The sequence below is a fragment of the Hippopotamus amphibius genome, chromosome 1 (genome assembly GCF_030028045.1).
Source record: "Hippopotamus amphibius kiboko isolate mHipAmp2 chromosome 1, mHipAmp2.hap2, whole genome shotgun sequence".
NCBI lineage: Eukaryota > Metazoa > Chordata > Mammalia > Artiodactyla > Hippopotamidae > Hippopotamus > Hippopotamus amphibius.
The window spans coordinates 9,820,669-9,841,454 of NC_080186.1; the positions used below are offsets into that span (position 1 = coordinate 9,820,669).

General features: G+C 40.6%; 1 protein-coding gene across 1 annotated transcript; it reads left to right on the forward strand.

Annotated features, from left to right (window-relative positions):
- Window positions 1-2,583: 2,583 nt before the first annotated feature.
- LOC130851580 (PRAME family member 15-like) lies at window positions 2,584-5,433 on the forward strand. Its single transcript, XM_057732127.1, has 3 exons — window positions 2,584-2,870; window positions 3,308-3,880; window positions 4,881-5,433. Exons 1-3 carry the CDS (start codon window positions 2,584-2,586, stop codon window positions 5,431-5,433), a joined length of 1,413 nt encoding a protein of 470 aa, XP_057588110.1.
- Window positions 5,434-20,786: the final 15,353 nt, after the last annotated feature.

Sequence of the window (20,786 nt, forward strand, 5' to 3'; positions counted from 1 at the left end):
ATGGATACAGAAGATGTGGCATATATATACAATAGAATATTACTCAGCTATAAAAAGGGATGAGATGGAGCTATATGTAATGAGGTGGATAGAACTACAATCTGTCATACAGAGTGAAGTAAGTCAGAAAGAGAAGGACAAATATTGTATGCTAACTCACATATACGGAATCTAAAAATGGTACTGATGAACTCAGTGACAAGAACAAGGATGCAGATACAGAGAATGGACTGGAGAACTCGAGGTATGGGAGGGAGCGGGGGGTGAAGGGGAAACTGAGACGAAGCGAGAGAGTAGCACAGACATATATATACTACCAACTGTAAAATAGTCAGTGGGAAGTTGTTGTATAACAAAGGGAGTCCAACTCGAGGATGGAAGATGCCTTAGAGGACTGGGGCGGGGAGGGTGGGGGGGACTCAAGGCGGGGGAGTCAAGGAAGGGAGGGAATACTGGGATATGTGTATAAAAACAGATGATTGAACCTGGTGTACCCCCCAAAAAACTAAAAACTAAAAACTAAAAACTAAAAAATAAAAAATAAAAAAATACTTAGAAAGGGGCCAATGGGATTATGGTTCAGCTTCCATGGCCCCTAGAATATATGTGGGGTTAATTGCCATCTTGGCTGCATCTTCTGTGGGAAGAACCTAAAAGAAAACATTTATTGGTAGTGGCTTTCACATTGAGGACAAGGTTACATGGGACTGATCCACGCTTATTTTCCCCACTGCTCTGAGTTTCCAGAGAGCCCAAAGTGTCCACCCTCAGTGGCTCTCACACTTGAAAATGTCCTACTTTGCTGAGCTGGTCATGTCTCCCTCTGCTCACATTCTCAGATTTAGTCTTTTCATGACAGTTTGCTGTCCTGATCTCAACTTTCTGGGAGGAAATACTCTCAAAGATGGCACTGTCTCCTCTTAGCCACTCCTGTTTAATTTCTAAATATCATCCAGAAAAGTATTTAATGTCTGTCTTCACCAAGAGAAAAAAAATACATGACACTGTTTGAGTCATTCACAGGGTCCCTTTAGGAATGGCCACAGCCACACTGCCCCACACCCACCTTAATTCTCATTGTGATTGTGACCAGATGTCCTTCAGAGAAGCCCAGACTCAAGCCTGGAGGGCCAACCACATTCCCAATTGTACTTCCCTGGCTCCCTGAATAGGCTCGTGATCTGCTAAGTTTCCAATGTAACACCTAAGTGAGAACTTGAACCAAATAGGAGTTTATTTTGTTTCCTTTGGAAAGGACACTGCTGTCTTTATGAAGCTGTTTTAATTCTGGGACATTTAGTTATCTTGATGTGACCAAAGATCTCCCAAAAATGATGTGTTCAAGACATTGTTTTCGGTTTTGCTTTTGTATAATGTCAGGAACAGATAATTCCTTCCCTTTCTCACACCCAGGGCTACAACTGTCCATGCTAGTAAAACTCAATCCAATTTTGTGGAGTGACTCGATGAATAAGTCCTTGATTCCACCCCACCCCCCCTTTCTAATTCTTTTTCTTTCATGAATGGAGATCTGACTCAATCAATTCATCTGAGATAGACAGCAATCCAATCAGAATTAACAACAGTGAGGGATATTCTGGAATCTAATCAGGTAATACTTTCTGATTGGAGGTTATCAGTTGGGAAGAGGGAGGATGTGATTAGAAAGTTCTATAAAAGCCTCAAGCACCAAAGAAGAGAAGCAGAAACTTCTCACTCTGGAGTCACTGCCTGGGTTCTTCACCAAGTCTCAGGTCTGAGCAGCCTGCAAACCACACCAGAGCAGGTAAGTTATCAACCTCAGCTAAGGATGTTTTACCAATGTTAAACATGTATTGAAATGGTGGAATGCAGTCTAAGGTGGCATGGAGGTTTTCATTTTTCTTTCCTTCTGTTTGAACAAATTTAAAGCTTTGGTTTTGCCTGAAAGTGTAGTTTTGCCTTCATCCTAAACATTTTGATTTGTGCTTTGGTTTAAAACATTTAAATGTCTTATCAAGCACTTTTTCTTGTTAATGAAAAACATCTAACTGTTACGAATGTTATTTCTTGACATTTTACTCTATACACAACTGGCATTCATTTTAAAAATATCTCCTAATGTTTCCCAGCAAAGTTAACTTTGGAAACTGAGGACGGAAGCTGTGTTCCACATGAACTCCCGTCCCCATAGTTTGTGCCCTAAGTGATAGTTTAAAAGTTTTCAGTTTTCACCCTAAAAATGAAGGGGGGTCAGCTTGTTCAGGCTCATGGTGCAAACTTGCAAGAGGGAAATGCATTAAGCAAAGGAGTAGATGGAAATAGATGAGCTACTGGTTGCCTTTCTTCCTTGGCACTTGTGAGATTCTTGCTCTAGTGCCAGGAGGCGCAGAGCTATGGCTTTGTGCCCACCAAACCCAGACTGGAATCCAGACAAACTGAGTTTCTTCCATTCTGGTTCACCATTGCCAGAGCATTGACTTGGGCCCTGAGTTGATTCCTCTGAAGGGTGGGGAGACAGACGAGTGTGTGCTCATGCTTGGCCTGAGAAGGATGCATTGTTCTCTGGCATTTTCACAGGATTCCTTTCAGAACAGAGTCAGGATGAGTGTTCGGAACCCACCCAGACTCCTGGTCTTCGCAGCAATGAGCCTGTTGAGAGACGAGACATCGACAATCTCCTCTTTGGAATATCTGCCCACAGAACTCTTCCCACCACTGTTCATGGCTGCCTTCTATGGGAGACGCAGGGAGACTCTCAAGGCCATGGTGCAAGCCTGGCCCTTTGCACGTCTGCCTCTAGGCGGCCTGATGCAGAAGCCTCACAAGCGAACCTTACAAGCAGTGTTGGATGGGCTTCATGTCCTGCTAGCCCAGAAGGTTCACCCCAGGTGAGTCTGATCCAGGTAGCCTGGCAGGGTCTTGGGTGTCCTGGAAGAGACTGCTGGTGTCAGGGAGAGTGGATAACCGAGGGGTGGACCAGAGGCTTCTGAAGAAGCTCAGAAGCCTTAAGCATTGCTGAGATCACTTTAGGAAATGCCTTGCAAAATCTAATGGTATCTAAGAGTAGGGGAACCTGAAAGAATATGTCCTAGCCTCCTCATCATAATGCTTGAAGATATTACAAGTGAAGAAGCAGGAAGGATGGAAGAGGAAAAGGAGCTGGAGGAAAGTGAGGAAGAGAGGGAAAAGGCAAGACAGCAGGTGATGTCAAGAATGTGAAGGAAAAGCACAGATGGGAACTCTGGGTGTTGCCTAAATTCTGAGACTGTGGTTTCATTCAGTGTGTATCTTGAAGGACCCCACCCAATCTCCTGTTTCCCCACAGGAGGTGCAAACTGAGGGTGCTGGATTTAAGGAACACTGGCCAGAAGTTCTGGAGCATGTGGTCTGGAGCCAGAGCCCATACGTGCTCAAGCTCATGGATGGCACCAGTGGCTGAGGACAGGTCAAGGACAGAGCAGCCCTTGGCTCCCTTGGCGGTGTTCATAGATCTTCATCTCAAGAAAAGGACCCTGGGTAAATTCCTCACTTACCTCATCAGGTGGGTGGAGCAGAGAAAAGGCTCCATACACCTGTGTTGTAAAAAGCTGAAGATTGTTTCAATGCCAAAGGAAAATATTAAGAAAGTCCTGAGTATGATGCAGCTGGACTGTGTCCAGGAGGTGGAAGTGAATTGCACCTGGAAGTTGTCCACCCTGGCCGTGTATGCTCCTCACCTGGGAAAGATGAGGAATGTTCAGAGACTCCTTCTCTCCCCCATTCATGTGTCTGCCTTCAAGGAGCAGGACCATCAGTATCTTCTACAATTTACCTCTCAGATCCTCAGGCTGCAGTATCTCCGGGATCTCCATATGGAATCTCCATACTTCCTCGAAGGCCACCTCAACCAGATGCTCAGGTGAGTGTAAAACTACTGACTAACAGTGAACACAATGCTGGAATACTAAATGCATTCTCTCATTTGGTGCTCTACCATGAAATGGGGTATCACATAAGCACAGCAATCAAGGTGTGGGACCAACTGGTATAGAAGCTCTGGAAAGGGACACCATGCTAGGAAGCTACAAATTAGGGGATACAGGTCTAGTGAAGGTGTGTGTGTGATTTGTTCTTTGGAAAGAGATATTTGTGTTCAGATGACTTAGGTAAATGGGTAAGTGAAGGGGGCATTGAAGAGGAAAAACCATATTAGAGCTGAGCATTTCTAAAAAGAAACTCTGTGGTCACCATCTTATGACCACAATGAGCCTGTTTTAAAGCCCCAGTCTATAAAAGTTTGTTTTGTCTTGCATATAAGGTAATTAATTTGTGGGAAATGCATGATTCCAGAGGTGATGGTGATGAAGCAGAGCCAAAAGGATAATAAAAAGTGATAGAAGGTTTGTAGATGTAAGTGAACCCCTGAAGACTGGCAACCGCAGTGGATGTTGTGGGATCTTGCCCAGGTTGGATTTTTCTATATGTCTCCCAAGAGCCTCACCTGGCCGGAGATATAGGTATCTGGAGCCCAAGCATGGACTGAAGGTATTTGAATTGAAAGCATTTTTATCTTACCTTCCAGTACTTAAATTCACTGGTGTCCACACTTGACTGAGACTCTGTGTCAGGTTCTAGAGTATTCCATTATCTTCATTTATCCTCTTAAGGAAGTGGAGTATGTTGAACTCTGCTTGACAGATGAGAAAAGAGAGCTTTCAAGGTTCTGTGAACTTGACCCAGTCACACAAAGAATATGGCAGGACTCAGCCTAAAATGAGACTGGGCATTCTGGATATTGAGCTTTATCAGATGTTAATAAAGACCTTGGCTTTGGGCCAATCATTGACCTCACATCTGGAAGACACTTGCCACTCTGGTTTCCCAGACCTAATGGCTTGTTTTGCTTTGTTTTTCCCCAGGTGCCTAATGACCCCCTTGGACAACCTGTCAATAACCAACTGTCTGCTTACAGAATCAGACTTTACCCATCTGTTCCAGTGTCCGAATATTTGTCACCTAAAGGGCCTGAACCTTAGTGGTGTTACCCTGACCAACTTTAGTCCTGAGCTCCTACAAGTTCTGCTGGAGAAAGTTGCAGCCACTCTTCAGGAACTGTACCTAAACCTGTGCGGGATCATCGACTCCCAACTCGAGACCATCCTGCCTGTTCTGAGTCACTGCTCCCAGCTCAGGGTTCTCAGCATGTGTGGGAACCTCCTCTCCATGGCTGTCATGGAGAGGCTCCTGCGCCATACAGACAGGCTGCCTGGTTTAAGTCTAGAGATTTATCCTGCCCCTCGGGAGAGTTACAGCTCTCAGGGTGTTCTCCACCGGGAGACACTTACCCATCTACACGCTGAGCTTCTGGAGATTCTTAGAGAATTAGGACATCCCAGGTCCATTTGGATTAGCCCCAGCCCCTGTCCTCACTGTGGTGATGACATATGTGATCACATAAAACCCATTGTATAATGCTGTAATACTTGCCTAGTTGCTTGCCTCTATCAAGAGCTTTATTCTAGATACTTGGAAACTGAAATCTAGAACATACATACATTATGAAAGGAAAACACACCCTTATATGAAACATATCAGAAACATAAATGGTTTCTGATATCTGCTCAGTGTGATTTGGAAAAGGAAAGATGATCCAGCAGGGGTGCAGGATTCCAGAAAGATAGGTTGACTTAGGGAGTTGATGGGACTTTTAGAGACATGGGTTTATAAATTTCTGGAGGAGGATTCAGTTTGATACACACATGATTGAGTTATCCTTGGATGGACTGTTGTCGAAATAATCAGAAATAAAGAGACCTTCAGTGTAAATGGATAGATGCCCTCCATGATATATTATCCTGTTTTCTGTGTTTGTACCTCAGGAATCCCAAGTTACTGATGGGAAAATAAAAAAGGCATTCAGCTATCTATGATCTGAAACTCTATCATTCCCTCATTCTTTTTTTTTTTTTTTCACTCAGTTATATCTTACCTCCTTACTTATTTCTGTGGCAGTTCAGTGGGTTAAAACAAAGAACAAAAGGAACATAGTAGCCAATGAGCCATTGCAGTAGAGATTAGCCAGACTCTCTGGTCCACAATAACCCATGGCTGTCATGGGTGGGAACTGTTCCTTCTTGAATTTATCTAGTTGTAGCTGGAAAAGACATGCAAATTCCTATAAGAAAAACACTAAAATCAGACAGGCATGGAACATGGTTTTATTATGTTTATACCACATTTACTTTAAAAATTATATCTTTTGGAGGCTAGGTCATGTCAATAAGACATTCACTTCATTCCCATAACACCTCCTGGTCCTGCCTATTGAGGAAGACTATAGCATATCAAGATGTATAATAAAATAGCTGTAGTATACAGCATGTACCTTATAGCCGGCCATCTGCATTCTCAGCTCCTCTGCACCCTCAGATTCAACCAGCTGCAGATCTAGCAGTAGCATATTTATTAAAATTCCCTGGATCTCCTGTCTTGCTAGTCTATTATGATGCAGGAAATATTTCCCCTTGTTCTTTCTTCTCATACCTAGAATTGCACAATCACAAATATTCTCTGCAGAATTATATTTATGATAGATGGCCTCAAGATGTTTAGCTATGTCCAAAGCCTGGTTGCATATTGGGTAGTACAGGAGACAATAATTTTATAAAGTAGATGGAATATAAGTTCTATAGCTAGTTACATTTATAAATTCATAACACAGCGGAGAGAGGCACAGATAAATATGAAAACAACAAGTAAGAACAAATTAAACAACGATTAGTATAATGAGTTTTAATTTTGTTGCAATAAACCATCAAGTCCACAGGGGAGTCATCTGGAGAAGCCACATTCTGGAGAAATCAGGTAGAGGGAAAAAGATAAATGCTTCATCTTTGCCTACAAAGGTGTACTACATCAGCTCATTGCAGGTCATTGTTAGAATAAAATGAAAGGTTTTGTGGAAAATAAAGATTAATATTAGCGTCTGTAAGAACCATTGAAGTGAAGTTGAGACCATAAATAAGGCTTTCCAAGCCAATTTTTGTTTGTTTGTTCATTTGTTTTAAACAAAGGGACATCTTAGGTTAGTCATTACATATATGTATTTTCATCTAATTTCTCATTTTGTATAGATACCAATAAAGTAGCTCTTTATAAAAGTTCTCTACATTTTTCCAATTTAGAAATTTCTCCAATTTAAAGATTTACTGATGAACAGTATTGATATTTTAATAGCAATTTAAACCAATCAGATGTGAGTCATCCCCAAAAGACAGTGCAAAGGATGTCACTTTCACAAGGTCTAGAAAGTTTACTTCCAAAAATAGTCTAAGAAAGTAAAAAGTCTTTGTTGTATAGGTGGATGAAACAAAGGTTAAGATGATAGAGGCCTCTGAAAGTTGACATAGACAAAAATGCTGCTCAGAATCCCAGTCTATCTGACTGGTTGTCGGATGTACACCACATGTGTAACTTTTGGATGGCAGAGACCAAACTCTCAAAACTTAGGGGGAAAAAAAGCACTTAAGAAGATCAGGTAGGGGCTTCCTAGGTGGCACAGTGGTTGAGAATCCGCCTGCCAATGCAGGGCACACGGGTTCGATCCCTGCTCCAGGAAGATCCCACATGCCGCGGGGCAACTAAGCCTGTGAGCCACAACTACTGAGCCCATGTGCTGCAAGTACTGAAGCCTATGCGCCTAGAGCCCGTGCTCTGCAACAAGAGAAGCCATGGCAATGAGGAGCCCGTGCACCACAACAAAGAGTAGCCCCCGCTCACTGCAACTAAAAAGAAAGCCTGCACACAGCAAAAAAGACCCAACCCAGCCAATAAATAAATAAATTAATTAATTAATTAAAAAAAAAGATCAGGTAGAATATTTACATCTCAAAGAAACAGGGAGATAAATGCAAGTTACTCCTAGAAGGGTTTTTGTTTCTGTAGGTTTAGGATTCCGAAAAGATATTTTATCAAGCTGGCTTTTTCTGACCGTGTGTGAAAAACTATCATATTTAGACTGTCAAAAGAACCCCATCTGGCCATTTAAAATTGAGATCCTCCTTAGTATAATTTCCCCAATTAAGTAGTTAATTGCAAGTATAGGCTCCATGCATATTGTAGGTGAATCAGGCTCAGGAGATAGTTGGATGTTGGCTTTCTAATACTCCTCATTTCTCTGTTTGAGAGACTTTGTTTCCCATTTTAAAGTTGAATTTGTTGGGAATAAAATTTACTGAAGAAATTGTATAATGAGCCAATGAGCTGCTCGTGAGCTTATCTCCTCTTGGTTTCACTGTAAAGAGATTTCAGCTCTCTGTGTATTTAGTTCTCCCTCTGGCCACCTAAAACCGCTGTGGGAGCTCAGATCATTGAATGGCCAATTTGCATACATGATCTGAAGATCAGCATGTCTTTTAATTAATGAATGGGTTTCCCTATGGGACCACTATACAGTATAAGGACTCTGCCTCCACCATCTCCACAAATTTTTCAGTTTCCAGAGAAAGCTAGAACTTAGTGGGAGGAATCTAGTTCCTCTTCTTCAGAACAAGTCTCTCATGTCATATACTCACTTTTATCCTGACAAATTCTCTTAACACCATGGAAATAATGAAATTAAATCATTACTGCAAAAAGATTTCTGGAAGCTTATATTCAATGCTGCATTATTTACAATAACTGAGATATGGAAACAACATAAGTGCCCATCAATGGATGATGGAGAAAATGTGATATATTAATATAGAGGAATACTACTCAGCTATAAAAAAGTGAGAAATCCTACCATTTTTATCAACCTGGATGGACCTTGAGGGTATGATGCTAAGGGAAATAAGTCAGAGAAAGACAAAAACTGTAAGATCTCACTTGTATGTAAAATCTGAGAAAAATAGAATCATAGATACAGAGAACAGATTGGTAGTTGCCAGAAGCAGGGATGGGAGGATGTAGGAAATAAATGAAGGTGGTCAAAAGATACCAACTTCCAGTTATTAAAAAAATAAGTCATGGGGATGTAATGTGTATAGTACTCTATGGTGTATTTGAAAGTTTCTAAGGGAGCAGATCTTAGAGAGTAGATCTTAAAAGTTCTCATCAGGAGAAAAAAAGTTTCTGTAACTGTATGAGGTCATGGATATTAAGTAAATTAATGGTGGTAATCATTTTGCAATATATACATACATCAGATCATTATATTTTGAACTGAAGAAGAAAAAATCATATTTTTTTTCTACTCCACCTTTGAGAACAATAGTTCCTTTCTACAGATGCCAGCACTTAAATTTTAAGGTTAACTTTTTTCATTCATAAAAGGGGTCGCATTGATCAAAGGCTTTCTCTATACACGCATGATTGACCAAAAGAATCTTTGAATAATATTATGTACAATAGTAACATGGCAATATGATACACAAACTCTTTGTGACAAAAATGTGTAAAGTTGCATCATACCTCCTGAGCAATGGAACAGTTCTCAGAGCTTCTGAGAATTTATTTCCCAGTTATAATCCTCAGTTTGGTTCAGATAAAAATCTCTTTTCTTTCTTCTTAGTTTGTTACTTGATTTATCGTCAACATTTTCTTAGTGTAGATGACAGGATATCAGAGGCACCCTCCAGGGGGACACCTAGAGTCTACCCCAAATTGGCACCTGGTATCATGGCTTCTTCTTCATACACCTCGGGTACTTTGGTGAGTTCTCCTGATACCTGTTTTAAATGACACTTGAAATGTTTTTTGCTTTGACTTGGAATCTTAAGGGGCCACAGTGAATTTCCCAAAATGGGGACCTAGGAGGATCTGGGCAGGAAGCCTAGAGAAACATAAAAATCCTTGTTAATTTTGGCTTGAATTGAAAACAAGTTATCATATGGTCAGAACAAACTATTCACTAGTGAAATAAGAGACTGTACCCGCTTAGCTCGGAGGAAAAAGTGGGCATCTGCCCCTTCTGGCCACAAGGCATTCTCAGGCAATTGAGACCTAGCAGAAGTGTCTGAGGATCAATTTTCATGACATTTAAGTCCCACAGAGGATCCTGCTGCAATCATTAAGTAAATGCTGCTTGCCGCAGGGCATAAAAATGCTGATGACCTAGTGTCCTAAGCATCCATGGTAGTTTTAGATTGTCAGAGGGAGAAACAAAGACATTTAAGACAGTTGAACTGATCCAAAAGTAACTCCTTGTGAGCTAGATTCAGAAGCAGCACACATCTCATCCATCACATTGTCCTAGAAATCTGTTCAGATCATACTTCATATTTTAATTAGACAACCAAATGAATAGCAGGAAACTGTGCCTTGAAAGCCAAACAGCTCCCAGAGGGATAGCCACTGGTGGAAACACCAGGTAAGTTTAGATGTAATACTATGGAACAGACACTTGCAAGTATTTAACTAAATGGGAAAATCTGACCAAAGATAACTTTTCCCTGAGATGGCCAAAATGGGACACTTCTGATTTATCTGAATTGATTTATTTGCATGATCAATTTAAAAAAGCCAGATATATAACCAAACAACCAGAATGGGAGGTATATTTTAATCGTTACCTGGAAGTCTCAAAATGAGGGAATAATAAAGTGACTTCATTGCAAGAAACAAACTGAAAATTTTTAGAAATAGTGGCTAAATTAGAAAAAGTCTCAGATCTAACGTCTCTCTTCTACACCTTCATCCTCGACCTCCTTCTCAGGCTTCCTTATATCCTCTCCTCTATAAGCTTCCCAGCCCTGACCTGCCTGCTCTCCCTCCTACCAAGAGAAAAAAAAATTATTGAGTCCACATTTGAAAATGAAAGGAATTCCAAGGTAACAGCAGCTCCCTTTAAGGGCACAAACAGAGGAGAGACTGCCATTATTTATACCATTTGGACTAGGACAGGACTTAGGAATTTAACTAAGGATTTTCCAAATCCTTTATGATATGCTTTAGATTTTGCTAAGGAATTTGATCTTATACTGATAACTTAGGAGCCTGGATATTCAGACTTGTACCTGCTCATTCAGCAAAAGAATGGCTCCAAGACAAATTGAAAGACACCTATGAAGGATTTTTATAAACATGAGGCTACAAACCACCAGAAATGTAAATAAAGCCCACAACTTATATCAGGCTATCCCAAAAAAAGTTGCCTCAGAAAATAGATTGGGTCAAGGTCCATCAGGAGAAACTATTTTTGATTATTTTAAAGGATGAGCAGGGACATTATCAAGCTAGGTATGCAATAACTTCCATAGTAGAAATAATCAGAAGCTCTTATTTACTGGACACCAAATTGACCTAAAAAAGCTGAATTGATTGCATTAATTAGGGCTTATCAATTAGTCAAGGATCAACGAGCAAATATTTATACTGACAGCTGCTATGCCTTTGGAGTAGTTCGGAATTTTGGAATGCTATGGAAACAGAGAAGATTTCTCAGCTTTTCTGGCCAGTCTATAAAGAATGGACCGCTAGCCTCAAAACTATTAAAGTCCATTCAATTGCCCAAACAACTGACTATCATTAAAATACCTGCACATTCCAAATAAATGTACGATTCGACAGAAGCCAAAGGAAATTGACTGGCTGCTGCTGCAGCTAAACAAGCTGTCTTAAGCCTCACTTCTGCCCAGTTTAGAAGATGTCCTCTGCTCAAACATAACTGTTATGAAACTGTTAGAAAATTTCCTTCGCGGGCTCAAGAAATTGTTTCAGGAAATGAAAAGTAGATCTGGAAGAAAAAAGGGGGATTTGTCAATCCCATATCACAAATGAGGTTTGGACCAAATAAAAGGCCTATAATACCTATAAATACCCCATTACCCTTACTCCAGCATGTACACTCCTTAACCCATTAGGCACCAGAAAAAAAAAAAGATATTATGAGGAAACTTCTCCCACTGCAGCCCCTAATTTTATTTATTTTATTTTTTTGCGCGAGCCACTAAATTTTATAACCAATGTTCTATTTGTCCTAAATGTAATCCTGGTAAACTTTTTCATGGTTCTCCAGGCCACTTTCCCCTCCCTAAGGGACCTTTAAAGTTTTTCAACTGGACTTTATTCAGGTGCCTTCCTCTCAAAGCTACAAATACATCCTGGTAATGATATACATGTTTTCACACTAGATGGAGGCATTTCCTTGCAGAAGACCAATGGCCTTAACAGTAGGCAAATTACTATTGGAAAGAATATTTCCAGTTTGGGGAACTCCTTCTGAGTTGTGTAGTGACCAGGGAACCCATTTTACTGGACGGATTATTAAATCCATTTGTAAGACTTGGCAGAAAATATAACACTTTCACTGTGCCTATCACTCTCAAACCTAAGGTTTAGTAGAGAGGAGTAGTAGCACAACTAAAATACAGTTGGCTAAACTTTGAGAGGTATTTAATATTTCATGACCAAAAGCTCTTTATTTGGTGCTCCTTAACCTCAGGTCTACCACCTTTGATAAATATCAATTATTTCCTTTCGAAATAATGACTGGGCAACCTATGCATCTGATGAACCAGCACTTCTTGATGAACCAGCACTTCTTGAATGTGATATTTCACATTATTGACAGGGACTCATCAAAGCGCTTAAAGAAAATGAAAAATTAGAGCTTCCCTGGTGGCACAGTAGTTAAGAATCCACCTGTCATTGCAGGGGACACGGGTTCGAGCCCTGGTCAGGGAAGATCCCACATGCCACAGAGCAACTAAGCCCCTGTGCCACAACTACTGAGTCTGTGCTCTAGAGCCCATGAGTCACAACTATTGAGCCCATGTGCCACAACTACTGAAGCCCATGTGCCCAGAGCCTGTGCTCTGCAGCAAAAGAAGCCACTGCAATGAGAAGCCTGAGCACCACAACAAAGATTGTCCTCCACTCTCCACAACTAGAGAAAGCCCATGTGCAGCAACGAAGACCCAACAGAGCCAATAAATAAATAAATAAGCAAATAAATAAATTTATAAAAAAAAAGAAAGAAAATAAAAAATTAGTAACCACTTCTTTCCACAGTGAGCGCCTGGGAGACCAAGACCTTAAGGGCCATTCATTACAACTTGGAGATTTTGTCTACTGGAAAAATACACCAAATAAAGGACTCTTTACAACCTCATTGGAAAGAATCATATCAGTTATTGTTAACAAAACCCTGTGCTGAAAAAGTTAAAGAAGTAAGGTCTTGGATTCACATTTCTCACCTCAAAAAGGCCTCCTGTCCTGAATGGGCTGCAACTCCTTTTTCCGACACCTGGCTTTGAGTAGCTAAGAAAAGCCTCACCATGCCAGGACAAGAAGATTGCAGTTGTAGACAGCTAACCCCAGAGTCTGGAGCAGGCTTGTTAAAATTGATCTTACTAGTTCACAGTGTACTATTTACCAAATGTCTGCTCTTTATCAAAATTGAAAGTTGCTGTTTAATTTCTAGCTATGTTTTAGCCCTGATGTTTAGGATGGAAAGAAAACTCTTTAGTAAAATTATCACAAAGGATAGCTACTAAGGGCAATTTAACTGACTGATTTGTCATCAGATTCCTGGGTCAATACGAGGTTGATTTAAACAACTCATAATTCCTGTAGCTGACTTTTCAGGTGTTCCTAATGTCACCAATTATTTACATCAACCTCCAGCTGGCTTAATCTTTCAGGTTCAAACTCTCCAACATATTAATATGTCCAACTCTTGTCTGATACTTGTTCTTAGAGAACAGGCACAGCTTACCCTTGGACCTCACTCCATATCTGACTTCTTAAAGAGAAAAATACAAGTCACTCATGTCAGTAACTCTCTCACATCATATATCATACTGGTAGCTCTTGGAAAGTCCGCAACTGAAATGACCTGTGGTTTCATACTGTCTTACAAAATTTCCAATAAATAAAACTATCAATAAAAGCATTCAGAGGGAAATCAGTTGTGCTCCTCCAGATTTTGTCTTCATATGTGCTTTGGGAACTGACCCACCTTCCCAGAGGTAGACATTTTTGTGTCTTTTTTTTTTTTTAACCTTTTATTTTTTTATTTTTTACAATAAACTGCATATATTTAGAGTGTACAATTTGGTATCCCAGTCTCCCAATTCGTTCCCCCCCCAACCCTCCCTGCTTTCCCCTTTGGTGTCCATATGTTTGTTCTCTACATCTGTGTCTCTATTTCTGCCTTGCAAACCAGTTGATTTGTACCATTTTTCTATAGTCCACATATATGTGTTAATATACAATATTTGTTTTTCTCTTTCTGACTCACTTCACTCTGTATGACAGTCTATAGGTCCATCCATGTCTCTAAAAATGTCCCAGTTTCATTGCTTTTTACAGCTGAGTAATATTCCATTGTATGTATGTACCACATCTTCTTTATCCTTTCATCTGTTAATGGACATTTAGGTTGCTTCCATGTCCTGGCTATAGTAAATAGTGCTGCAATGAACATTGGAGTGTATGTGTCTTTTTGAATTATGGTGTTCTCTGGGTATATGCCCAGTAGTGGGATTGCTGGGTCATATGGTAGTTCTATTTTTAGTTTTGCAAGGAACCTCCATACTGTTTTCCACAGTGGCTGTATCAATTTACATTCCCACCAGCAATGCAAGGGTGTTGCAAATCCCGCTGGCTTTCAAAGTCTGATTCTCTGGGGATTCCTCCTCCCGTTGCTGGACCACCAGGTTAAGAAGCCTGATGTGGGGCTCAGAACCCTCAGGACTTCTGTGGTGTAACTGTTCTCCAGCTTGTGAGTCACCCACCCAGCATTTATGGGATTTGATTTTAACGCGATTGCGCCCTTCCTACCATCTCCTTGCGGTTTCTCCTTTGTCTCTGGATGTGGGGTGTTTTTTTTTTTTTTGGTGAGTTCCAGTGTCTTTCTGTCGATGGTTGTTCAGCAGTTAGTTGTAATTCCGGTGCTCTTGCAAGAGGAAGTGAGCACACGTCCTCCTACTCCGCCATCTTGATTCCACCTCAATCACACCTCAAAAAACTCCAAAACTTCTCGTCTCCTCACTCTATGTTTCAGATGCTCCATCCTCTGCTGGTAGTGTTTCCTTGGGGCTCTTTTATTAGCTCTTTCCTGTTCCCGCTCTAGGCTTTCTCCTGGAATGTCAAATCATAATTCCCCACTTATGTGTCTTAATAGATGGCAAAAGAAAGTTTATTCTTATTGGGACATTATGTTACCCCATTGTCTATACACAGGAGACAGATGGACCTACTTTTTCTCCCCATTACAGACTCAAGAGATCCATGTTAGCAGAATACTAAGATACCTGATGGCAAAGTCTTTTGGGAATCCAGGTTCCAAGAGCATGTAGGCAGGGATATACTTCAAAATTGATTGCTCACCATTGGTCAAATGGCTGAAGAAGCCACAGAAAGCATTCCAGCACAATAGAGATGTCTAAATTCCTTAGCCCAAGTAGTGCTAGATAATAGAATTGCCTTAGACTTTCTACTGGCCAAACCAAAAGGCATTTGTGCTATTGCTCGCACTACTGGTTGTACCTACATCAATACCTCTGAGAAGCCTAGAAAAAAATTTTCCAAAAGGCAAAAAGGTTACAGTATATAGGAAAGTCTTACCCTTTGGGTGACCTGTTTAGATGGCCCCCTCAGGTCCAGGCAACATTTTCTGCTTTACAGACAATTGTTATTTTCATAATATGTCTTATTATCTGTTTCCTAGCTATCAACTTACTCACATGTGTCACTGACTGCTTGCTTTTAAGTCTGCTGCCAAAAGTACACATACAAGGATTGTGCAGCAAACTGAGATGATTGAACTAATGTATAACTATAAATCTTCTCTCTCTCTCTAATATAATATACACACATATATACATATGTATATATATATTTCTATGCTTGTTTACTGCATTTAATTAATAGACTAATTCTACAGTTCTGTGATGAAAAAGTAGTAATGCTTAAATGAATTGTAACTACTGATCACATCTATAGTTCCACATAAGGTAACAGACATACACAAAGCACATAAAAGTTAACATTAAAATAAGTTCTATTGGACATCATAAAATTGACTATCAGTCCTTGACAAGTACCCTACTAGCATAACCCCCTAAAAGGAAAGAAATACCTGGGCTATCAAGACCAAGCATCGAGGGACATAATGGATCCAGAACAGGTATGCAACCACCTTGGCATCGAAGGACCAAATATTTGATCACCTATTGCTTTCTATCAAAAGATTTATGATCAAAAGGAGGAAGGTGATAAAGAAAAATCAAGTTTTTCTACAGAAGGGCAATCAAACTAAGACAGAAAGAAAAATAAGTAAGTAACATGCCCCCTTTGTGGTAGGCCTTTCCCAATGTGGAATGTGCATATGCATTACAGGTGAACCAGACTTCCTCAAAGCAGGAGGATATAATTAACCTTTGAGAAAAATGGTCCCTCTCTTCAGATTCTAGCATTGTAATGTTAAGATTAATATTTCTTTTTCATCCCATACAGGTGGTCACATTGACCAAAGGCTTCCTCCATGCATGTGTAACTGATCAGAAACATCTTTGATGAACCTTATGTACACTGTTAATCTGTTTAATATGATACAGAAATTCTTTGTCTCATCTCTACAGTTCTTAGAACCTCTGAGAATCTGTTTCCTGGGTTATAATCCTCAGTTCTGCTTGAATAAAATTCTCTTTCCTTTCTTCTTAGTTTGTTATTTGATTTTCTGTGGACAACACCTAAAATGAATATGATATTACATGTAAGTTATATCTTGTAAAACAGGAAAAAAGTGGTCTTGCAAAACATGGCAAAAAGATGGAAAAATGTAAAAAAAAAAAAAAAAAGACAAGACTTACAACAGAAAAGATAAATACAAATGTTTGAACTTCTGATTGATTTGGCTGTGTAAACTAAGACATTCAACTGAGAAGGAGTAGAGAGAGTGTTGATGTGTTGCCAGGTGTTAACCCTCACCACTCAGACCACGTCAGGTGTACTTGGATGGGGTATACAGGATTAAATACTTTCTGCGTATGGATTTTCCTGTTTGTGATTCTTCACATAAATGGAATCACACAATGTGTGTTATTTGGTCAGGCACTGTTCTTTTAAAAATACTGAGGTGAAACTCACATAATGTAAAAATAACAATTAACCATTATTAAACATTGTAACCAATGGTGCAAGGTGTGGCATTGTTTTTCATTTTAAAAAGTATTTAATATCTGGCTTAATACAAGACGTAAGTCTTGAGAGGTACCTCTTCCTGAGGCACCTAAGGCTCTAGGGCAATAAGCAGAAGAGACAGAAGTCAAGTCTGCACCATGTAGCAGGTGTGAAGCTCTGGGAGACAGAGAACTCAGGAGAGGTTTGGTCTCAGCTCCCAAGGAGCTTGGACCACAGTGTGTGACCTCACAGGCTGGCCCAGCATACACACGATAGGCAGTCTTGTCCGTATGTTGGATCCTGGAGAAGGTTAGAGAGCCTTTGCTGCTGGATTTCTGGCCAAGGATGGAGCTGAGATTCTGAAGGCAGATAACTGACATATTAAAACATCAGTGTGGATGTGCTATTCAGGCTCTGTTGATACCAGGAGATACTACTCTACCACCAAAACTGGGGCTAAAGAAGGAAAGACTGAGGCCATGACTCTAGAGGAGAGAAATGTGCTGAGAAAACAAGTTCATGACTGAGACTCAGGGAAGCCTGGAAAGGAGGCAAAGAGGCTATCACCCATGTTCATGCACCATCTTTGGTGACCTTGCCTGTGCATCAGATGAAATGTACAGGTAAGTGGGAGTCAAGGAGGAGGCAAAGGCCAAGATTTGATGTAGACAAAGTAAGAGCTCTGCTTCCAGACACTGCAGCACTTGCCCAGAGCTCCTTCAGTCTTCTTTTATCCATTCTTCACATTCTAGAATATAGGATAGCCTCCATACACATCTGCTTCCTGGATCCCACAATTCTAGTCCCTCCTTTGCCGCAAGCCCTTGAGCCTTGTCACCCAGCATAGTGTTAAGATAGAGCTGCTCTGTTTGGACCTTACCTTCTGCTGATTTAACCTTAGACACCCTCAGCATCCCTCATCCCACCTGCCTGTGGAGCATCCTCTCTGCTCTCCTAAAGCCTCAGGCCCTGTAGGAGGCCTGAGACAGTAATGAAACGATGGTGCCCACTGTGGAAAAGCACTTCCACTTGAGGTCATTCATAGATACCCCTGCCTTTCCACTTAAGGTCATTCATAGCTACCCCATAATAATTCTCAAAAGTGGTAGTTCTATCATCAGGACTCACAGACTTCTTGGGAACATAGACCAGCCATCCAGGATTCTTCCAAGACCGTCCTATGTGATGACTGTTCTGCATCCACTTAATCCTGAATCCCATTTGGGGTTTATAGGCTATTTCAGAGTTGTGTTATTAGATCAGGAATTCCCTGTCACAGGATGTCACATGTCCATCCATGGAAGTCCCATGTGGGGGCAAAGAGTGACAAATGGGACTCAGCAGGGGTTCTGTCTTTGTTCAGCCACTTTCTAACTCTGTCTGAATAATCACAGGAGAGCATGAAGTTCAAAATATCCTTGCAAGAGTCTGGCAGGAAGGTTCATGCAAGTAAAAGACTGTTTCCCTGAATTAATAAACACTCTACAACTTTTATATCCACAATTGGTAGTTTGAAAGTTCAGTCCTTCAACTTCAGGCTGACATTAGTCACAGAAAAATGTATTTTCCTCTCTCAGTTAACCACCCTCCACCATCCCTCCACAAGACAAACTAGACCTGGCCTCACTGAGTTCCAGGCACACCACACAAGAGGCTATTTTTAAATGTATTTGTTCTCTTTTTCTTTTGTCATGAAAGGTTCTTAAACTCTGTATACTTATCTCTCAAGTTCAGTGTAGGTTGGCTGTTGATTTTCCAAAATTATGATGCTTCTATTTTCATCACTGGTCAAGGAAAAGTATATGATAATAGAAAATGTGTAATAAATACAGAAAAGTGGAATGGAAATATAACTCCAAGTATGACCAATTTATTATCACTAGCGTTTTCATTTTAGTGATCATCTTTTGGCTACTCAGTATGGTGATCTAAGATGCTCACAAATATGAATTACAACATTCTGTTTATGAACCAGGTTTATTTACCTAAACCCTGAAGGTCAAACACAAAAATTCCAAGGTTTGCAGCAGAGAAAGAGTTTATTTAAAGACAGTCAAGCGAGGAGATAGGAGAACAGTCTCAGATTGGCCTCTGGTACTTGGGATCTTTAAGAATGAAGAGCCTTGTGATGTCAGAGGTACAAGGGAGGGTGGTCGAAGGCAAGAAAAAAGGTGAGGTAATTGCTGCTCTGTGCAAGCGTATCTGAGTTACATGCTCCTTCATGAGATGAATGTTCAGAAAATGGTGGCATTAATATGATCTGAGATTGGAGTTTTGGGACCTCTAATGTTAAATGGTCATCCATTATACATTCTCACAGGTTGAATGGTTGGCGATCTTGACTGGTTTGAAGTGACCAAGAATGGCTATTATACATAACCTGAATAAAACAACGTATGCAACCGTAGGTATCATCAGCCAGGTAGAGGTGTTATCCATAGGGAGTGGTTAAAGGGTCCTGTAGTATATTGTCCAAGCTACATAAAGCTTGGAGGGCATGTAATTTGCAGGAACAAGTAAGAGAGCTTGACAGACAAAGGCAGGTTACAAGGGGAAGGCTTATAAACAAGCTGTTCCCTTATATGCTATTCCATGAGACAAGCCCACAGTTTCTGATAGTTGCCAGTCTCTGTTAATCCTACAGGGCAGGTTTCAATTCCATGATGATGAGGCCCATGTAACTTTCACTTCTGAAACTCCACCCAGGTCTAGTGGTTCCCCAGGATTATGGTAAATATTTGTAAGACATGATCCGAAATGATGAACAAAATAAAGATGGTTATAGTCACTCACAATTTTATAGAAGTATAATTATAATTACATTTTCATGTGACCAGCATTTTACTTTCTACTGCTATAGACAGTACCACCTTCTTAATGTTTTCTGTGTGTCTTGTTCCCAAAAAAAAAAAAAATCATGAACCCACAACGCAATTATGGATTCCTACAGACTGTTCCTATCCCATTCACTTGTGTCTTAGTCCATCCAGGCCATTCTAACAGAATACCATAGACTGTGTGGTTTAAACAACAAAATTTATTTCTTACAGTTCTGGAGTCTGGAAGCCTGAAACCATGGAGGCAGAATTGTCAGGTTGCACAGGGAGCCAGCTTCCTTGTTTCCTCACATGGTGGCAGGAAGGAGCTCAGGTCTCTTCATTCCCTGATAAGGACACTAACCCATCATGGGGCTCTAACTCCATGACTTCATCCGAACCTAATTACCTCCAAAGGGCCCCACCTCCAAATTTATCAAATTGGGACTTCAACAAATGATTTTGCAGTAAGAAAGAAACATTCAGTTCACAGCAAACTATCACCATAAATGAAGGATTAGCCCCTAACAGACCAAATCTACATTCCAGTGGGTGCTCTCCTCTCCCTGCTTTCACCCACGCCCGCACACAAGACTCCTGCAAACTGCCAATGCTATGGCAACTCCCATGCCTGTCCACCCCTCTGGGTCTTCAACATGGCAACTTTCTCCAAACCTGGATGAGAATGGTGCTCTTGTCCTCCCATCCATTCCCGCTCATTTGTTCTCATACAGATTGATCTTGATGCAACCATAAAATGGGAGTGTGACAGCATTAATCAGATCATGAAATTCTTCCAATGGATTCCTTCTTCATTTTAAATCCCTTGTGATCTGCCTGTGCCCTCTGTGCCCAGCCTCAGTGGCTTTCTTCCTGTTCTCAAGTTGACTGAGACTTCAC

What these genes read in the sequence shown, in the direction of transcription:
- LOC130851580 (XM_057732127.1), top strand. Translation starts at nt 2,584, where the DNA reads ATGAGTGTTCGGAACCCACCCAGACTCCTGGTCTTCGCAGCAATGAGC. An exon ending in GCCCAGAAGGTTCACCCCAG is followed by an intron (nt 2,871 to 3,307) that starts GTGAGTCTGATC and finishes GTTTCCCCACAG; the next exon opens with GAGGTGCAAACTGAGGGTGC. An exon ending in CACCTCAACCAGATGCTCAG is followed by an intron (nt 3,881 to 4,880) that starts GTGAGTGTAAAA and finishes GTTTTTCCCCAG; the next exon opens with GTGCCTAATGACCCCCTTGG.